This window comes from Anas platyrhynchos, chromosome 4 (genome assembly GCF_047663525.1).
Source record: "Anas platyrhynchos isolate ZD024472 breed Pekin duck chromosome 4, IASCAAS_PekinDuck_T2T, whole genome shotgun sequence".
In the NCBI taxonomy this organism is placed as follows: Eukaryota; Metazoa; Chordata; class Aves; order Anseriformes; family Anatidae; genus Anas; species Anas platyrhynchos.
This window is the reverse complement of record NC_092590.1, coordinates 32636308-32653622: the sequence shown is the minus strand read 5'-3', so window position 1 is coordinate 32653622 and position 17315 is coordinate 32636308. Positions and strand designations below refer to the sequence as shown.

The 17315-nt window shown below is 37.1% G+C and overlaps 1 protein-coding gene across 11 annotated transcripts in view; it reads left to right on the top strand.

The window, feature by feature from the left end:
• RAPGEF2 (Rap guanine nucleotide exchange factor 2) overlaps positions 1-17315 on the top strand; it is a 181193-nt gene that overhangs the window by 132191 nt on the left and 31687 nt on the right. For 10 of the 11 annotated variants that reach the window (XM_072037352.1, XM_038178778.2, XM_072037353.1 and 7 more), the window contains 6 exons: positions 3222-3353; positions 11303-11480; positions 13230-13366; positions 13708-13866; positions 15186-15338; positions 15664-15828. In XM_072037352.1, coding sequence (XP_071893453.1) covers positions 3222-3353; positions 11303-11480; positions 13230-13366; positions 13708-13866; positions 15186-15338; positions 15664-15828 — 924 coding nt within the window. The remainder of the gene's footprint in view (positions 1-3221; positions 3354-11302; positions 11481-13229; positions 13367-13707; positions 13867-15185; positions 15339-15663; positions 15829-17315) is intronic. The other variant, XM_038178784.2, reaches the window with a different exon arrangement.

Below are 17315 nucleotides of genomic sequence, written 5' to 3'. Positions count from 1 at the left end.
ATGTTCGGTAGCACAGAAAATAGATCTATCGTAGTGCAGTTAAATGTTGTGTCTTCCAAAAGCACAGATTGATGTTCCTAGCCAGTTCTTCACTGGATGTACAGCAGAGCTTCATGATGTTATTTTCTAATAGTTCTTTTTTGCACTGCACATAAGAAATGGGGTGCAAATACCCTGTTCTGAGCCAGATAGCCTTGTGCAGGTTGCTGGTACTGCTCAGGCTGTTGAAAGCTGCATTTTATTCTTGAACGACTTGCTGGAAGCTGTTTACCTGACATTATTGCCCTCCACAAGGGAAACGGGTGGCCTCTTGTGTTGAAAATTTAGATGCCTGCATTTGTCATTATCATCAGTGTTTTGCTTCTTTCCCATGATGTGCATTAAATATTTTGAATAGCAGGATGCGGCCAAGACAGAAATGCATGCATTTCTCACGCGCTCCTCGAGCTCACCATTTAGATGTTTCAACTTTTGACTGTGTTTTATTTCTTGTCTCACAGCTTCTCACCTTCACTTATTTGAGGATAGGGCAGTTGAGTTGGATGTCGCTTTCAGGCATATAGCACAGAGACGTAGTATTCTGCAAAGATGTGAGCATGTGCTTCCTGCTTGTGAATAGTCCCATTTGATTAAGATCAAAGTGACTGGCTGGGTTGCCCTAAGTAAAATGCCTGCTTCTGATCTGCTGCTGTCACCACTTGGCAAGCCCATCACATGCAGCATGGCTTTGACTTTAGGAGCTATTCTGAAACTGGTAGTCACCAGACATTCAGCTGATTGTCTACAGCCAAAAAAATATCAGAAGGCTTGCTTTTATTTGCCTTGTGTATTATCACTTGTGGTGGAAACTCCTCTTCTAATCGCCTGTGTAGGAGCAAAATATAAATCCTTGCTGTTCATTTAAAACACTAAGTGCCACCATTATATTAAACGTAGCTTGATTTCTTTTTCTTTTTTTTTTTTTTTTTTGAATATACTAACTGGGTTTGCTTTGATGTAAGGCTCTAAAGGATTGTTATTGCATTGATTAACAATAAATGCAATTGTTAGTGGCTTGGAGATACTTGAAATGCACTGTGAAAAATGAACGTGTTTGGCTGGGCTCAAGACTGTAGACGTTACCTCCCTTTGGAGGTGATGTTTATTTGCGACTGAAACAGCTACCACTTGATAAAATACACAGCTTTCAGAATATTAGGCAGCATCTGCTCTGTGAGTTATCATTAGGCGTGCAAATCATAGGTGACTTGTGTCTGCATGTTAAAATAATATATAAGATTTCTACTCGGAAATAACCCTGGACTATTTTAATTCTAGGAGACTGTATTTTCAGAAGTAAATGGAGTTTTCATCAACATGTTACAAAAGCCGTGATGATTTACTTCCTATGCATTTTGCCTATGGAAAATATACTTATTTGTAGAATGGTTTGAATCCTAATAAAAAAAAATACTGATATCCTGGTGATTACACTAAATACTCTGCTGTTTTGTGCTGATTGAAACTCAAAGATTGCAAAGGGAACTAGCAGGGTCAACAGGTATTATAACTAATGCATTTTTTCATCTTATGTTTTCTCCTTTTGATATGTCAACAACACTGGTGAACATAATTAGATTTTTTTCTGGAGGCAGTATCAATGGCTTTATATAGAGTATTAGAGTATTTTAGAGTATTAGAGTATTGCTTTTGTTAATTGCCCTTTCGTTGTTGATTGGTATATGAAGATCAAATCTAGCTCTGGGCTAGCTGAAGCTTTTTAGGGTTTTTAATGTCTGGTTCTTGGTTTTAGTTTCTCTTGCACGTAAAATAGTAAGAATTTTTCAAAGCGTAGCCATTTTTGCTGTCAATTCTGTAGTCATACTGCAGTAAGGAAGAAACCCTTTCTAGGTGTATTGGAATAGGAAATGCCAGTCAGCCTAAATACGACTGAGATTTCCAGTTGGCTGTACTTTCACCACAAATGCTGAAGTCAGGGTTCTTCCAGGGCATGTACCATACGCAGCTTTAAGCCAGGCAAGCAGCAGCAAAATCATTCAGTACATCTCTGTAGAGCTGGTTGTTTTCTCAAGCACAGTTGCATTTGTGACTTCAGCAGGCTTTTTGTCTAACCATTTATCCTGATTTACCTATTCTGTCTTAACACTGAATAAGTTATTTTCATTTCCATCGGGGCAAATTGTAGTAGCACTAAGGTAGCATTAAAAACTGACGTGGGTGGACACCCTGTACATGGCATTCTTCTTACTCTCAATTGAGGTGTGTTTGTATCTGCCTTGTCTGAGTGGAAGTAAAAAGAAATTAATGAACACAATTTTTCAAATATTGAAGTATTTATTGCATACCAAAATCAATACTTAAACATCCTTTTATATATGATAGATAGTGGTGGGATGCAAGCTTTTTGGGGAGAGGAGTATTTTGCTCCTGAAATAGCAATTAAATATTGCTTCAGACAGCAAATATTTTCCTTTATCAAAATTCCCTTTCTACAGCCTGGCAACGTTGACAGTTCTTACAGATTTTCATGGGACCTGAGTGCATAAAGCAATAGTAAAATATATGTCACAAATGTTTGGTGGATGATTGTTAAAAGATCGAATGTCGTGTCTTGTTTCATTCCTCAGCGAAGCACGTGAGCAAACTCATTTCAGGATTGCAGTTCATTGCTGTTGTGTCGGTTTTCCCACATTTCCTATTTGCCGTCATGTTATTTGGCTCAAAGTATAACGGATAGTTCAGTGCCTTGGGTTTTACTTGTCTGTAAAGTACCCTGTCGACTTCAGAAGCAAAAGAGTTAGCCAAACCCAGAGCAGCGTTTGCTGTAACTATGTGACTTTACTCACTGTTAATCCTACTCCACAGGAAACCATTGATATTGAAGGCAGCACAATATTCATATGAAGTTCAATTCTACCCAAACTGTGTAGTAAGATACTAAAGAATTTGCCATAAGGGTTATCGCTTCATTGGTGTTTGTTCTCAGTTGTTTTTTTTTTAATCTCTTCTTATATTTGCAACACTTGGTGGTATATTGCTGACTTCTGCACCACTCTAAAAAATTGGAAAACTCAAACTTTGATGCTGCATTCTCAAACCCCAGTGGTTTTCTTGATGTAGTTGGTGCTGGCAGAGAATAAAGTGTGACATACATGATTTAAGTTCATTTTGCTGTGTATCTACCTCAAATTGTAATGATGCTTTTTCTGCTCCACCTATAGCTTCCTGCAGATTTCACAAAGCTGCACCTTACTGACAGTCTCCACCCACAGGTGACCCACGTTTCATCTAGTCACTCAGGATGTAGCATCACTAGTGATTCAGGAAGCAGCAGCCTTTCTGATATCTACCAGGTAAGACTGGAAGGGATGCTGATGGGAGGTGCCGTTTCAAACAGTTCTGATGTTAATAGCTCAATGCCCGTGTTGCCGTGTATTGTCACTTCTTGTCTGAAGAAGTGATCGATAGATTTTAAAAAACTAATTTTCGCTTGAATCAGAATAATTTCAGGGTTGCATCTGCTTCTTACTAGATCTGATGTTTGAAAACTCAGCAGGTAATCTGCAGTGCAGTAACATGACATATGTTTCCTTAGTCTGTCACATCCAAGTCAGCAGTGCAGAGGTGTAGTGTTTTTGCAATGTTTCAGGTTTCTACTTCATGTATTTTGTTTGTATTTTGTGGCTTTTTGGAGAGAAAATGTCCTGAATTTCAGCATGGAAAGCCAGTGTGACTCTTCAGTAGAGCTTTCTGGCTGAACTTAAGAGGCAAAGGGACTTTGTTCCCTGACTCCAGCATCTCACCTCACCTTTCTGAGTGCTTTGCCATTTGCAGAGAAACAGCTGTGATGTTTACTGCTATTTTGAGAGGACTTTGAGATCTGTTGAGCTGGGCATTCTGATAAAAAGTGAGATCAGATTTTCAAAAGTATAAAGTATAGATTTAGAACTTTGTCAAATGAGTGGTGTTTTTTTTTTTTTTTTTTTTTTTTTTTGCCTTGGTTCTGTATTTTGTAGTTCTGAGATGTATTGGCTTCCAAATCTGGCACAAATCTGTCTGGGAGAAAAAATACTCAGTGAGCAGCCTGTGCTGGCCTGACTTCAGGGGTATATTCTGATTTCTCCACCCTGTAGAGAGCTGGTACTAGCCTCTTGGTAGCGCTTTTTCTCCTGACTACCTGGGAAACATAGGGGAGCTTGAACTGGTGAGATTTCTGAAGCTATCACACAGCTGAGGGGGCTTCTTGTTGCAAAGTTCTGGGCTATTCATTTGGAGCAGAGCTTGCTGTGAAACATATCTCAGGGATGCCTAAAACGTTTGAGGTGTATGTACTTGTTTTAAATATATTTTAAGAATATATAAAAATAATGATATGAGGAAGTCTAGATCTTCCTTTTGGTATTTTCAGTTCTTGCAATGTCCTCTGGTAGGAAACCATAGCAATTTGTTTAAATTAAATTTGATTCACTTTTTCAGAATAACATTCTTTTCTCAGAGGTAGGCTTAAAATAAAAGTCTCCATTCAGTTTAGATAATAATTGCAATAATGCAAAGTCTTATTTTTGCAAAAAATATGTCAAAGTAACTGAACATTTTAGGCAGAACATATGTCAGTCAAGTATATTTGTCAAAATTTCTTCTGAAGAGAAGATCACTTTGAGATGGGATTTATGTTTATACTGTGAGGGTGAAGAAGTAGTAAAATCAGCTTTGTTCTTTGTCTTCTATAGATTTTCATACCTTTTATTCTAAAGATTTTATGCTTAAGCATAAAAATACCAAGTACCTCTAGAGAGACACTTGTAGGTGGCATTTAGATGGTTATAGTCATGCAGTTCATCTCTAGATAAGTTGCTGAAACTTTTACAAAAAGTTTTGGTAGAAAACCCTTATAACTGTAAGAAGGATCACTGAGTTCCTGGGAAATTAAAAATACTATAGGGAAGCTTCAGAGAAATACTTGTAGAGTCACCAATCTGGTGTATATCTCCTGTAGTAAGGTGGGTTTTTTTGTTTGTTTTTGGTTTTTTTTTTTTTCAGTAATGAAATCAACAGTATGGTTGGTGTTTAGAGAGAGTTAGTGATTTTTATGAAGTATTTACATGGGGAATATTTACTTTAATATATTTACTTTAATATTTAAAATTTAATTTTTGTCTAATTAAAAAATTGAGGATACTATGTCACATGCTTTAGAAAAATACTTTGCTTTCTTCAATTAATCTGCAGTTAATTGCTCATTTAAAGAATTCTTGGCACAGGTGTATTAAGATCTGTGTAATTGCACAGTGTCAGAGTAATTACTAAAATAACCTGTATCCCTCGAGACATCAAGTATTGCAAGCATTTATTGCAGAATGCTTTGTTTTAGACCATACTTGAAGATTTTATTTAAAAAACAAAAGCACACCTGAATTGATGAATTCAGTTGTAGGAATTTATAAAGTTGGGAATCATAAACTCTCTAATTCTAAATTAATTTTGTAGTACCAAGTGCTGTTGTTATTAATAATTTCTCATATTGTCACAAACCATTAATTTTTTACTTCAGTTTCAGTTGTAAAGCAATATAATGTAGGAATGTTAAGTTAGGCTGTACTGCAAGAAGAAAAAAGTGACAAGATAAAACAGCGGTAATCTGAGTATTCTAGGATCAAGTCTGGGATTAAGTAGTCAGAAATACTTTTTGAAAAAGATTGGATCAGTCTTTTCACAATTATTTACCTTTTAATTCTCCCCCAAGTGTTTATTCAAAAATGATAAACCATAACGAGTCATCTATGTTATTTTTTTGCTTAAATTTTAATAGATCTTAGGCAAAGCTCAGTATCATCGTTGTTCTAATTCTGTTCCATATTTAAAGGCATCTTTCCACTCAGTAGAATGGACTTCTCTTCATTATGTTTAAGTGGAAAGGAATGATTCAGAAAGATTGCCAACTTAACTTTTTTTTTTAATCAATCAAAAGGTTTCTTAAATTACTATTAAACAGATCTTTGCTGTCAATGTCAGAGTTAATGATATGTCATGTTATGCATCCTAGTAAGTTTTAGTCCTGTAGCCGTAAGAGCAGCTGTTTGCAGGAAAAATATGTTCATGGCCTTTTCAGATTTTTTGAATAAATCATGAAGCTGAATTTTCAGATGCTTTCAGCATTGAGCTGAGAATATTTCCTTTTAAATATTAATGCTGTAACTAAATTTGTCAAACGTTGCACATGAAAGAACTTCTTTTAGGCTAAGAATTATTTACCACAATAAAATAAATAATGCTTTGTCGTTATCCACCCGAGTCTAAAAATAAATGTCAGGTGCCCGTCAGTAAGGTTGTTAATGTTAGAACTTTTATTTTAGGGAATAAGTTCACCGTTGGCTAACTGTGTAACGGGGCTGGAGAGGAAGGGGATGCTGAGTGTTTGCTTGCGTGAGGGCTGGTATCTGCCAAGAACAATACTTTGCTCCTGCCTTGTGTTGACTTGGCACAGCGAGTCGTTCACTGCTGCTTCTCATGTTTCGTTATATACCTCTTCCTATACGCTCCTGAACGCTTCCTATCCCTGACATGTTTATTGCCAGCTGATGAGCCCGGTTTGAGAGTGGGGAGATTTAAGCCTGTGAATGCGTGTTATTCCTCCTCCCTCTCTTGGGAAAGCATTGTGTTGCCTGAGCTCCTTCCTTTGCCAGCCTTTCTTTGCCTTATCCTGTCCTTAGACTGGTGGCTTCCTGGCAGCCCTACGTGCCCGCCCGTGTCTGCCCCAGACGCTTCCAGCAGTAAAGGAAGTGGGTAACATCCTTTCAGTGACCCTCCCAGGATGCGGGTAGCACTGGGAAATTTTCAAGATGTCAGCTTTTGTTTTCTCACGGGTCTGATAGCAGAACTCTTCAAAGAAAGGTCCATCTTCTGGAGATTTCTTGGGCATTCACGCTATTTGCAGTACAGTTTAAAAAAATCTGACAAACTTAAATTTGTGTGAGATTTGTGTCTGCAATAGTTGTAATTGAATGTAATATATATTATCATAAATACATGAGAAACAGATACATATTATAATTAGTTATATGGCTTCAATTTGGTAGCAATTTATTGATATTGTAACCTTTTACCCAGTGAGTAGAAAGCTACTGTAAAACAAAACCTGAGCTGTGATTTCTCTCTGTGGAAAAGCTGGGTCCACTGTGCCTATATAGTGACAGGAGAAAATCTTTTAAACTAGTGGGATTTCTGCGAATGACTTCACTGAAGGCGCAGTGCCAGCATTCTTGGTGCTTTCTATCAATATCAGCTTAAGAAATAAAAACAGAAGATTTTTGCTGATAAATATTCTTAACTTCCCCTTTTCAGTTTATTTTTTGGCCTTCAACCACAGTGATGATAACCTTAAAAAGGTGGATTTTTTTTGAGATGGGCTTGTCAGTTTTATCTACTAGGTTGAAGAGTTGCATCAAACATAGATGAACCTATTTCTGATTAGCACAAAAGTTGTCTTTAAATTTTTTTCCAGTTATTTCTCTTGCATGCTTGGAGATTCTTTGTTTTTTAGGTGGTGGTGTTAGTCACAGAAAGACGTTTAGTCTTCAGAATGGATGTATTTCTTCCTCAAAATGTTTCCTAAGGTGTTGGAAAAGTATTTTAAAAATTCTGTTTAACTACTGATTTCCTAGTATTTTAATGTGGTTAATTCTATGTCTCTCTCTCTTTTCTTTTTTCCCCCTATTTCTTCCCTCTCTTCTGTGTTGTCAGGATCATTTGGGAGCTTTCACCCCAAACCAGTGTAGAAAAGAAAATACTAATGACCAGATCTTCCCACTTTGGGAGTGTGTTAAACAGCATAGCCAGGTGGTCAGAAGAGGCAGTTCTCCCACTGTATTTAGCATGGGTACAGACTCCCCTTGAATTCTGTGTGTCATTCTGGGCTCCACTATATGAAAAGAGTGTTAAGGTCCTTGAAAGTGTCCATGCAACAAAGCAGATGAAAGGGCTAGAGGGCATGTCCTGTGGGGCACTTGGGTCCTCTCATCTGGAGAGGAGGTGGCTGAGATGTGGCCTCCCTGTGCTCTGCAACTCTGGTCTTTGCTCCCTGGTTACTAATGATAGGATGTGGTCTATTACTGTGATTTTTTTCCCCCTCAAGAATCAGTCAGAGCTAATGGCTAACTGAGGAAAACGTACTCAGCGCTCCCTTATTTTCCATCTTTTTGTGCTTGTTTCATTGTATTTACTTAATTAGCTCCTACCCCTCAAATTGGGAAGTAATTTTGGTCTTGGAGGCGACTAGCAATTGGAGCAACCATTTTTATATTGCTTCAGTATTAGTCTTATAGACACTACTTAAAAATGGGGAGGTCTCCTTAGGTTGTGAATGTCAACTAACTCTTCACTTCAATGAAAACGTCAGTCTCCTGACTTTCTTGTTGGTGATGTGACAAATAAAATCCTAGGCTGTCACTGTCACGCGATTCATTTGAAGCTTCAGCAAATTTCTCATGGCATCTTTTCAACTGTGAAGGAAAATTTTCATCACAACTGGTATTCAGATTTTGGGGAGACGGTGTCTTGTAGTTTAAGCTGCAACTAGCCTTTTTCATATATAAATCCAAAAAGATTACATGTTAGTAAACCTAGTATTACCCAAGAAACAAACACAGCATGTACTTCTGAAAGCACTAATTTCTGAGGTGTATCCTTGATAAACATTCTTTGGAAATTTTTAAGCCTCGTAATTGACCATGGACAAATCCTGTAGGGTTTTCATCCTGTGTTTTGGGTTTTCTTCTGCTGAGGCTTACAAAGATGCCCCTATCTTCAAAGGAGCTAATCAGGATTTTTTCGTAGTCTTACACAAACGCATGGCTATTGTTCCCATGAGGGTTCCTGTGCAGATGTGCTTGATTTTTGTAACCCATGGCAGAGTACAGAGGTGGACCTAGCTTGGAATGAAGTTTAATGTGTCAGCACTAGGACCCTGAACACTTCATCTCATATTTAATGCTATTAAGCATAAATAACTAAGCCATTTACAGTGTTTCTGTAGATCGTGCATTTCTAATGTGAAGGCATATCCAATTATTTTTCGGAATGTAGCAAAACTTGTGCAAAACTTTTTGCATGCATAAGCTGAGAAGATGTCCTTGTGAGATGAGTTGCTTTATTCTTTCTTACTAAAAATGTGTATTGCCTACATGGAAAGGTTTCATATTATTCTTTTGCTAACTTTCGCGTAATAACTGCATGTTGCTTGAAATACATTTTTTTTCTTATAAGATAAGGTGACCAAAGTTAATAAATGTAACTACTGCTCTGTGGATTACTGCATTCAATTCTGAGTTTGTGTTGCAGGTTTTTTTTTTTTTTTTTTTTGTAACTAGTAAGCAGCTATTGCTGTTCCTATCAATGACATTGGTTGCCAAAAAGATCTAACTAGCTCTGTAAACAGTGATTGTCCCTCAGGAAATACTGGTAGCTTTTAGCTGCAATATTTAAGGTGTTTTCTAAACACAACACAAAATTGCATTTAGTTTATATGGGAATTATTTTTAAAATTGTGTCATTTTTTTTGAGAGGGTTTCTGTCTTAAAGCAATAAACTAAAAGTAGACAGTCAAATATTTTTTTTTTAAACCAAACAGTATGTTTGTTGGTTTTTTTTTTTTTTTTTTGCACAGTACGTGGAATTTTCTTGGGTTCCAAAGTATTTCTTCTATGTTGGCACTGTGTGACTAAGTTTAATTGTGCATTTAGCTTACCAACAAGCTTTTGAGAAGGCTTCTGCTGGGCAGGTAGGAGGGGCATTTGTTAATAACAGGAAGGTTTGCAGAAGGGACTGATGAATTAGTCACACAGTCACTGGAATTGTCACAGTTGGAGACTTATGATTCTGACAGAACAGTGTCACAAGCCATGTGTCTACTGACTCATCATCACTAATTTTTCCACCAGTCTCATTTGATGAAAGCTATTTTGTACAAGTAGTTAGAGCAATTGTTTCACATATATCATAGGGAATTTGCATGTTAAACACAGCAAGACCACTAATGAAAATACTGCTAGCAGTATTGATGTTTTGTGAATTGTTTGTGTGACAGTAACAGCCTTCTCTCCACTGCTTAGGAAATGCTTGGCACTTTTTTCTTTTTAAAAACAAAGTGAAAGTAATTTGAATATTGTGTAGGTGCTGGTAGGATGCTTTTCATGTTAACAGGACCCCATTACAAAGCTTGTGTTGTGCTGTAGGGCAGAAGTGTTTAGGAATGCTACTAGCTGACCTGATCCATCTTCAGCTGTATGCTGTCATTCATAAGGTGGCTATGTATGATGGCATTAAAGTAACAGATGTCAGCCACATCTGGTCAGGCAGAAGTAGGGAAGATCATTCTATAGAAATACAAACATAATTTGTCTTACCTTCTCTGTGTTTGGAAGGTGACCTATTTTTTTAAAAACCAATTTATGTGAGTCAGATCGATCGAACACGCTTTGGTTGCTGTGTTTGTCCCATTCAGGATATTTAAAGGAGACATGAATGCATTGTTTGTGTTCATATAACATCTGAGAAGCTTGATTTGTCAAGCCATGTTGTAAAACTTTCATTAGAATCTTGCATTTCCTTAAAGTTTATGATAGCTAAACCTTGGCAGCTCTTGTGGCATTAAATCAGGTTCTGAGAAAGAGCAACTTCATCAGCCATGACAGACAAGTGTTTGTAGGATTTACTAAATGTTCAGTCTTAAAACAATATCATTAAAATGTACCTTTAGGTGTTGTCCTAATAACCTCAGGCTATATGTGGACTATGTTTTCATTTTTTTATAACAAAAAAAAACAAACAGGCAGTTTTAGGCTACAGAGAGAACACAATTTTTGATGCACGTTGATGCAGTGCTTACTTCACCAGACTGCCAACGTAAGATAATATTGCATTCATAAGTGTCTGAAAATGTAATGTTGGGATGGGAACAGAATATGTTTTAAATTAACTTTGATTAAAATAAATAAGTGATCTATTTCAAGGAACAATTTATTGGAATAAACTGCCTACAATTCCCCCAAGACCTGCTAATTAAATAATTTATGTTGAATCCTGTTTATGTATGGCTGATTGAAACATGTTAAATGCCTTGTTTAACATTGTTTTGGCGTTGATAAATGGTTTGTTGTTTTAAAAAGAAATGTGAAGAAAAAAGCAATACAAAAATTCGTTTGACAGATTAGGTAGCATTTTTCTGTATATTAAATAGGAAACTAGAGCAGTGAAGAACACATGTGAATGCTTTCATTTTTTTAATTGTTTATATGCATTAATTTAGGCTACAGAAAGTGAAGCTGGTGATATGGATCTCAGTGGGTTGCCAGAGACAGCAGTGGATTCTGAGGATGATGATGATGAAGAAGACATTGAAAGAGCCTCCGATCCTTTAATGAGTAGAGATATTGTTAGAGACTGCTTAGAGAAAGACCCAATAGACAGGACAGACGATGATATTGGTAAGTATTACAAAGTAGCAAAATGACATCAAACTTGTTCTTCTTCACCAGAAAAATGTAATTTTTGAGCTTGGGGTTTTATTTTAGTTGTTGGCTTTTGTAGTTGGTAAGTTTAGTGTTTATTCTGTAAGCTGATCTCTAAAGGCCAATGAATGAGTACAGCCAAAGAACCGGAAAATGCACAAGATATGGGGGAAAGCTATCAGTGCTGACCTTTTAGGTTTCAACATTCAACTTCTAATTGAAATGAAGACTGATTTATGAAGTAAGCATTGTTGCTTACTGGAAATTGTTAGAAATTTGACAAAGTCATCACTGGATTCTTATCAAATTTTTTTGTTTTAAGTTGTGATTTTTTTTTTTTACAACATTTGTTATAAATAGTGGAGCTATAAGACCTTTACATAAATGGAAATCTACTAAAACTAATTTGCTGTGTTAATGTACAGACTTATACATTGAAAGCAAAGCTAGAATTCTAATCTAATCTGTTTCACTGTCTCAGGTGTTTTTTTGTGTGTGATTGTTTTTTTTTTTTTTTTTTTTTTTGCCATTCATCAAAATATACCTAAATGATGATTTGTTGATTATGACATGATAAAGGGACTGGAGCATAACTTCTATGAGTAAAAACTGAGAGTTGGGACAGTCCAGCCTAGAGAAAAGAAGGCTCAAGGGGAATCTCATCCATGTGTGCAAATACTTGAAGGGAGGGTGTAAAGACAATGGAGCCAGGCGCTTCTCAGTGGTACCAAGTGACAGGACAAAAGGCATTGTGCATGCTGGAACAGATGAGGTTGCCTCTGAATGTCAAGAAACACTTCTGAACTGTGCTTCAGGTGATGAAGCACTGGCAAACACTGCCCAGAGAGGCTGTTGAGTCTCCTCCTTGGAGATCTTCAAAAGCTGCCTGGACATGATCCTGGGCAACCTGCTTAGGGTGTCCGTGCTTGAGCAGGGTTGGACATGATGACCTTCTGCAGTCCCTTCCAGTCTCAACCATTCTGTGATTCTGTATAAATAAAATTTTAGGAAAAAGATGGAATTGTATTAACTATTTCTAGTAGGTTTTGATGAAAACAAACGCAGAAACATCTAACCTCTAGGGCATATAATTCCTCATTCCACGACTATTAAGAACAAATGTGCTCTGTATAGCTATGACTATATAAAACATTAAAATATGGGAGAAGCACATAGTTGAGTATAAGTGCAACTCCAATACATACAGAAGCCAGAAAAGCAGTAGTCACCTGTAAAACAGTAATCCTATTCTGCCTGGCGCATCCAAGGGGATCTTTGTAAATGTGCCAGATGACAACTCTTTTTTTGTTAACATGCTTAGACTGGACATGGAATGGATGGGTTTACCAAAGAAGATGCTCAGTTTTGAGAATTTTCCCTGCCTAATGTCTTACTATGTTTTATCCGAGTCGTAATGGAGTTATTGCTCTGGCTGGATGGAGAATTACAGTTTCATTGGCTGTGCTCAGAGCTCTCGATTAAATTACAATTTGTCTATTATGCTGACTTTTACTTTGCAGGGTTTCTATTGATGGTATGACCAGCCAGTCTGTGCCTACAAAATACCCAGTAATTACAACAGGCCACTGTAAGAGATTTATTAGTATACAGAAATGATTGTGCAGCGTTTTAGCTTAAGTAGCCTTAGGCATCTTTCTGAAGAACTATCTTTGCTGTGCTTTGTTGTTTTGACATGCACGACTCAGTGGGCTTTTTCTCCTTCAGAACAACTACTGGAATTCATGCATCAATTGCCTGCTTTTGCCAACATGACAATGTCAGTGAGGAGAGAGCTCTGTGCTGTAATGGTGTTTGCAGTTGTGGAGAGAGCAGGAACTATTGTACTGAATGATGGAGAAGAGGTCAGTAGAAAGTAGAAGTTACTTCTGACTCTCCTGTTATACCAGACATCCCAGAGTCCACAGTGTTATGGTCCTGTGTTTTTTTTTCTTTAAAAAAACGTAACTTTGAGCAGGTAAATTAAGTGTCAAAATTGTGTCATCTCGTTCTTCCTTTGAAAGCTTTTTTTTAAGCCCTTGCACAACATTTCTTATTCAGTAAAAGCATAAGAAAATAATCTTCATAACATACATACTTCCTGTCTGTTGGAAGGGAGAGGGAAGAAGGGATTGTATCTGTATAGCATGATATTACGATGTTAAATGATTTTGTCTTCATGTATCCTGCAACATTTAATTTGTAGCTGGATTCCTGGTCAGTCATTTTGAATGGCTCTGTGGAAGTGACGTATCCTGATGGAAGAACAGAGATACTGTGCATGGGAAACAGTTTTGGTGTTTCCCCTACCATGGACAAAGAGTATATGAAAGGGGTGATGAGGACCAAAGTGGATGACTGCCAGGTAGAGTGTCCAACTGTAACACATGCAAAATTAGGTACATATAGAAATAATTCAACTGAATAGCCAGACAGTTTTATTTCAAACTGGGTGTATGTATAAAATCTGTAGTGCATAACTCTGTGCAGTACTTGGAAGATATGGTTCCTGCTGTTTGTACTTACGGGCTGGGAAATTGAATTCTCTTCGTCCGGATAGGGATTGGTTTGGATGAAGAGGTTTGTCTGTGTGCTTTCTGCGAAACTTAAGGCCTAGCAGCCTGCTGCATATATCCATTGATTCAAAGTTTCCTTTAGTAAGATCTCAAGATCTGTTAGCTATTATAGTCTCTCTTACTGCGGGTAAGAGCCGTTCTTCGTTAGCAGGCTCAGCTACTGAATCTTAGACTAATACATCTGTCCCATGATGAAGAGTAGAAGATGTTTTAGTTTCAGCCAGTCTTGACCTTTCAAGAAACACATTCTGACCTTTGCTTTAACACAAACAGTTGTAAGGGAGCACTTCTCATAGCATAAAACAGCTAGCCTAATCTGGATATGTGATGGCTGCTTACTGCTTCCTATCCAGAAGACAATAGCCAAGCTCTGGGTGAATTAAGTGTTTTTCTTGGTCCTGATGGCTAATTAGCTTCTTATCAGATGCTCTTTGAAATGGGTGAAAATGTGTTAATGGAGTCTAACTTCCAATAAGTGCATAAATTGTATCTTGTTAGAATAATGTTCTGCAACAAATCCAAACAGTAGGAGATCTGTTTCAGCTACTGATAGCTGCTGGAAATAGAAAAATTCTCTAAATAAATTATGAAGAATGCAGAAGAAAATTCTATCTCTGGGAATCTTGTGCCTTTGTCCTAAGTATATGCATGATGATTTTGCAGCTTGTCAATCAAAAAAACCCACTATTTTCTGTTCAGTTAATGGCCCAAATTAATTTAAGGAGACAGTTTAATCTCAAGTATTTGCAAATCATAGTGTATGTGTATTTCTTTCCGAGTTGTAGTGGGTGGTCTTAATTATATTTGGATAGTGTAGGTACTAGGCATATTCTGAAGCAGGGAGATCAAAGCAGCTAAGCAAAAATGGCTGGTAATGCCACGTCATTTTGTTCTGATGAATCTTGGCCTCCTCTGATTACAAGATTGTATTGGAAATACTGTGTATTCTTCTGCTTACTCCAGCTGAATGGCTGGAATAACAGATTTGGCCAACCACAGGTTGAAAACCTTCTTTACCTTTTCTATTAATAGAGTGCTTGCATCATAAGTCTAAACAGTTTCCTGAAGACTTTACCTTTTAATACTGGTGTGTGATGATTCTTTCCAGTTTGTTTGTATAGCCCAGCAAGATTATTGCCGTATCCTCAATCAAGTGGAAAAGAACATGCAGAAGGTAGAAGAGGAAGGGGAGATTGTGATGGTTAAGGAGCACAGGGAGCTTGATCGCACTGGAACAAGAAAAGGTCACATTGTCATCAAGGTAAAAGCAAAAGGGAAAGATTCTTGCAAAGGTCTGTATTCTATAAACTTTTGAACTTGGCAAATAAGGCCCGGGATTAGATGAAATATATGATAACATCTATTTGAAAGTAAAAATTTCTAGTTTTTCTACTTTAAAAAGTTATGCATGTGAGTAACGAAGTGATTTTTGTAAAACTTAATTACAGAAGCTTTGCTTATCTCATCAGTCATACCAGTATTGTTCTTTCTAGTGTAATTCTTCAATATGATATAAGAAAACAAATTTTTGTTAATTGAAAATGTATTTTATTTTTTTAAGTGTTTTTTCTTTCTTTTATATATAGGGAACAGCTGAAAGGTTAACAATGCATTTGGTGGAAGAGCACTCTGTGGTAGACCCAACGTTTATAGAAGACTTCCTGTTGACGTATCGGACCTTTCTTTCCAGCCCAATGGAAGTGGGGAAGAAGTTGTTGGAGTGGTTCAATGACCCCAGCCTCAGGGATAAGGTTAAAATCCCCTAAAATTTATACACTTATTATATGCATTAAAAACATAAGCTACTAAGAATAAAATTATTTTTTTGAGCGATTAAACTGAATAAGACACAATTTTAGTGACAGAATGCATGGATAAAACTATAGAAATATTCCTTCTTACTGTACTTTAAGTACAAACTTGTTCAGGCAAGGTAAATTAGCCATAATTTACCTTGCTATGTTATTACTACTTAACTGAGTTGCTTGTAAGTATAGGGAAAGCTATTTTCAATAATGAACATTTTTATTTAACTCATTTAACGTAGTTCTATTGTGCCTTGAAATCTGAGCATGTAACTGAGTCCTGTTGTCTACATATAATAGTAATTAACACAATTTGGCGAACATTTGGTGGTAATTTATCATTATATAAAGATACTGTAAAATAGAGCCACTGTTAAGAATCTAATCCATTGAGCAGTGTTAGGGGAAAAAAAAAAAAGAAACACAAGACAACAATCAAACAGCCCCTTCCCCAGTCAAAACTACCATGGGATAAGAATGAGGCCCTGTGTATTCAGTTTTGGCACACTGATAGCAGCACGCTGTCTATTGAGACTATACTGAGCTTCCCACTGTAATGCTTTACTTTGAATGTATGTATTTGTCAAATGTAAAACACTAGTTTAAAAAAAAAAAAAGTGTTTGTTTGTTTGTTTGTTTTCAAATTTGAAGCTAGGGGAATAAAATTTTGGTTTTCAACTTTTATTTCCATTTGGGTATTTTTCTACTAGAAATGCTAGTTTGTCTGCACGTTGGAGAAAGTATATTTGGTAGAGAGGCAAGGCTTTGCTTCAGGGAAGTGCTCACTGTTCCTGTGAAAATCTGATTGCTATGTACACTGGAAAGCTGCAGCTAATACTGTTTAGCACAGACCTGCTAGAGCTTCAGATCTATAATACCATCTTTAGACTTACTTTGCTTGTCCTCCCATGGATAATCTCAACAGCCTTTAAAAGCATGAGCAACCACAGCTGCTGGTATCAGGTCTGGAAACAGAGCAGCTCTTGTTCTGCCATCTTAAGAGCCAACCCTTTCTGTCATTGATCAGCCCTGACAGAAGCGCTGCTTGGTTCACATGCAGGAAAGGCAAAAATCAGAAAAGCTTGGGAGGAGCAAAGATAAATAAGTGAGGAACACAGGACCTGGAAGATTTTGTCTGTCTGGTTTAGGGGCTGGCGGAGGAGAGGGAAAGAGGTGATAAAAACTTATGGAGCACCATCAGTAGCCAGTGATAGACTGGGACATTTGAGATCTGATCTTGCTTATGATTTTCCTTGCAACCAGGGTACTTGACATAACATCTTAAACCGTTTTTTAGAGCTGCTCTCCTGGTTGAAATAGAAGTAGTGGCATTCTTCTAGAAGTCACTGTTCAACTCTTTTCAGTGCAGTGTCTGCTGGGTGCAGCAAGAAGCCCCTACTTTGAAAGCAGTATTGATACTGAAGTATTTTAAA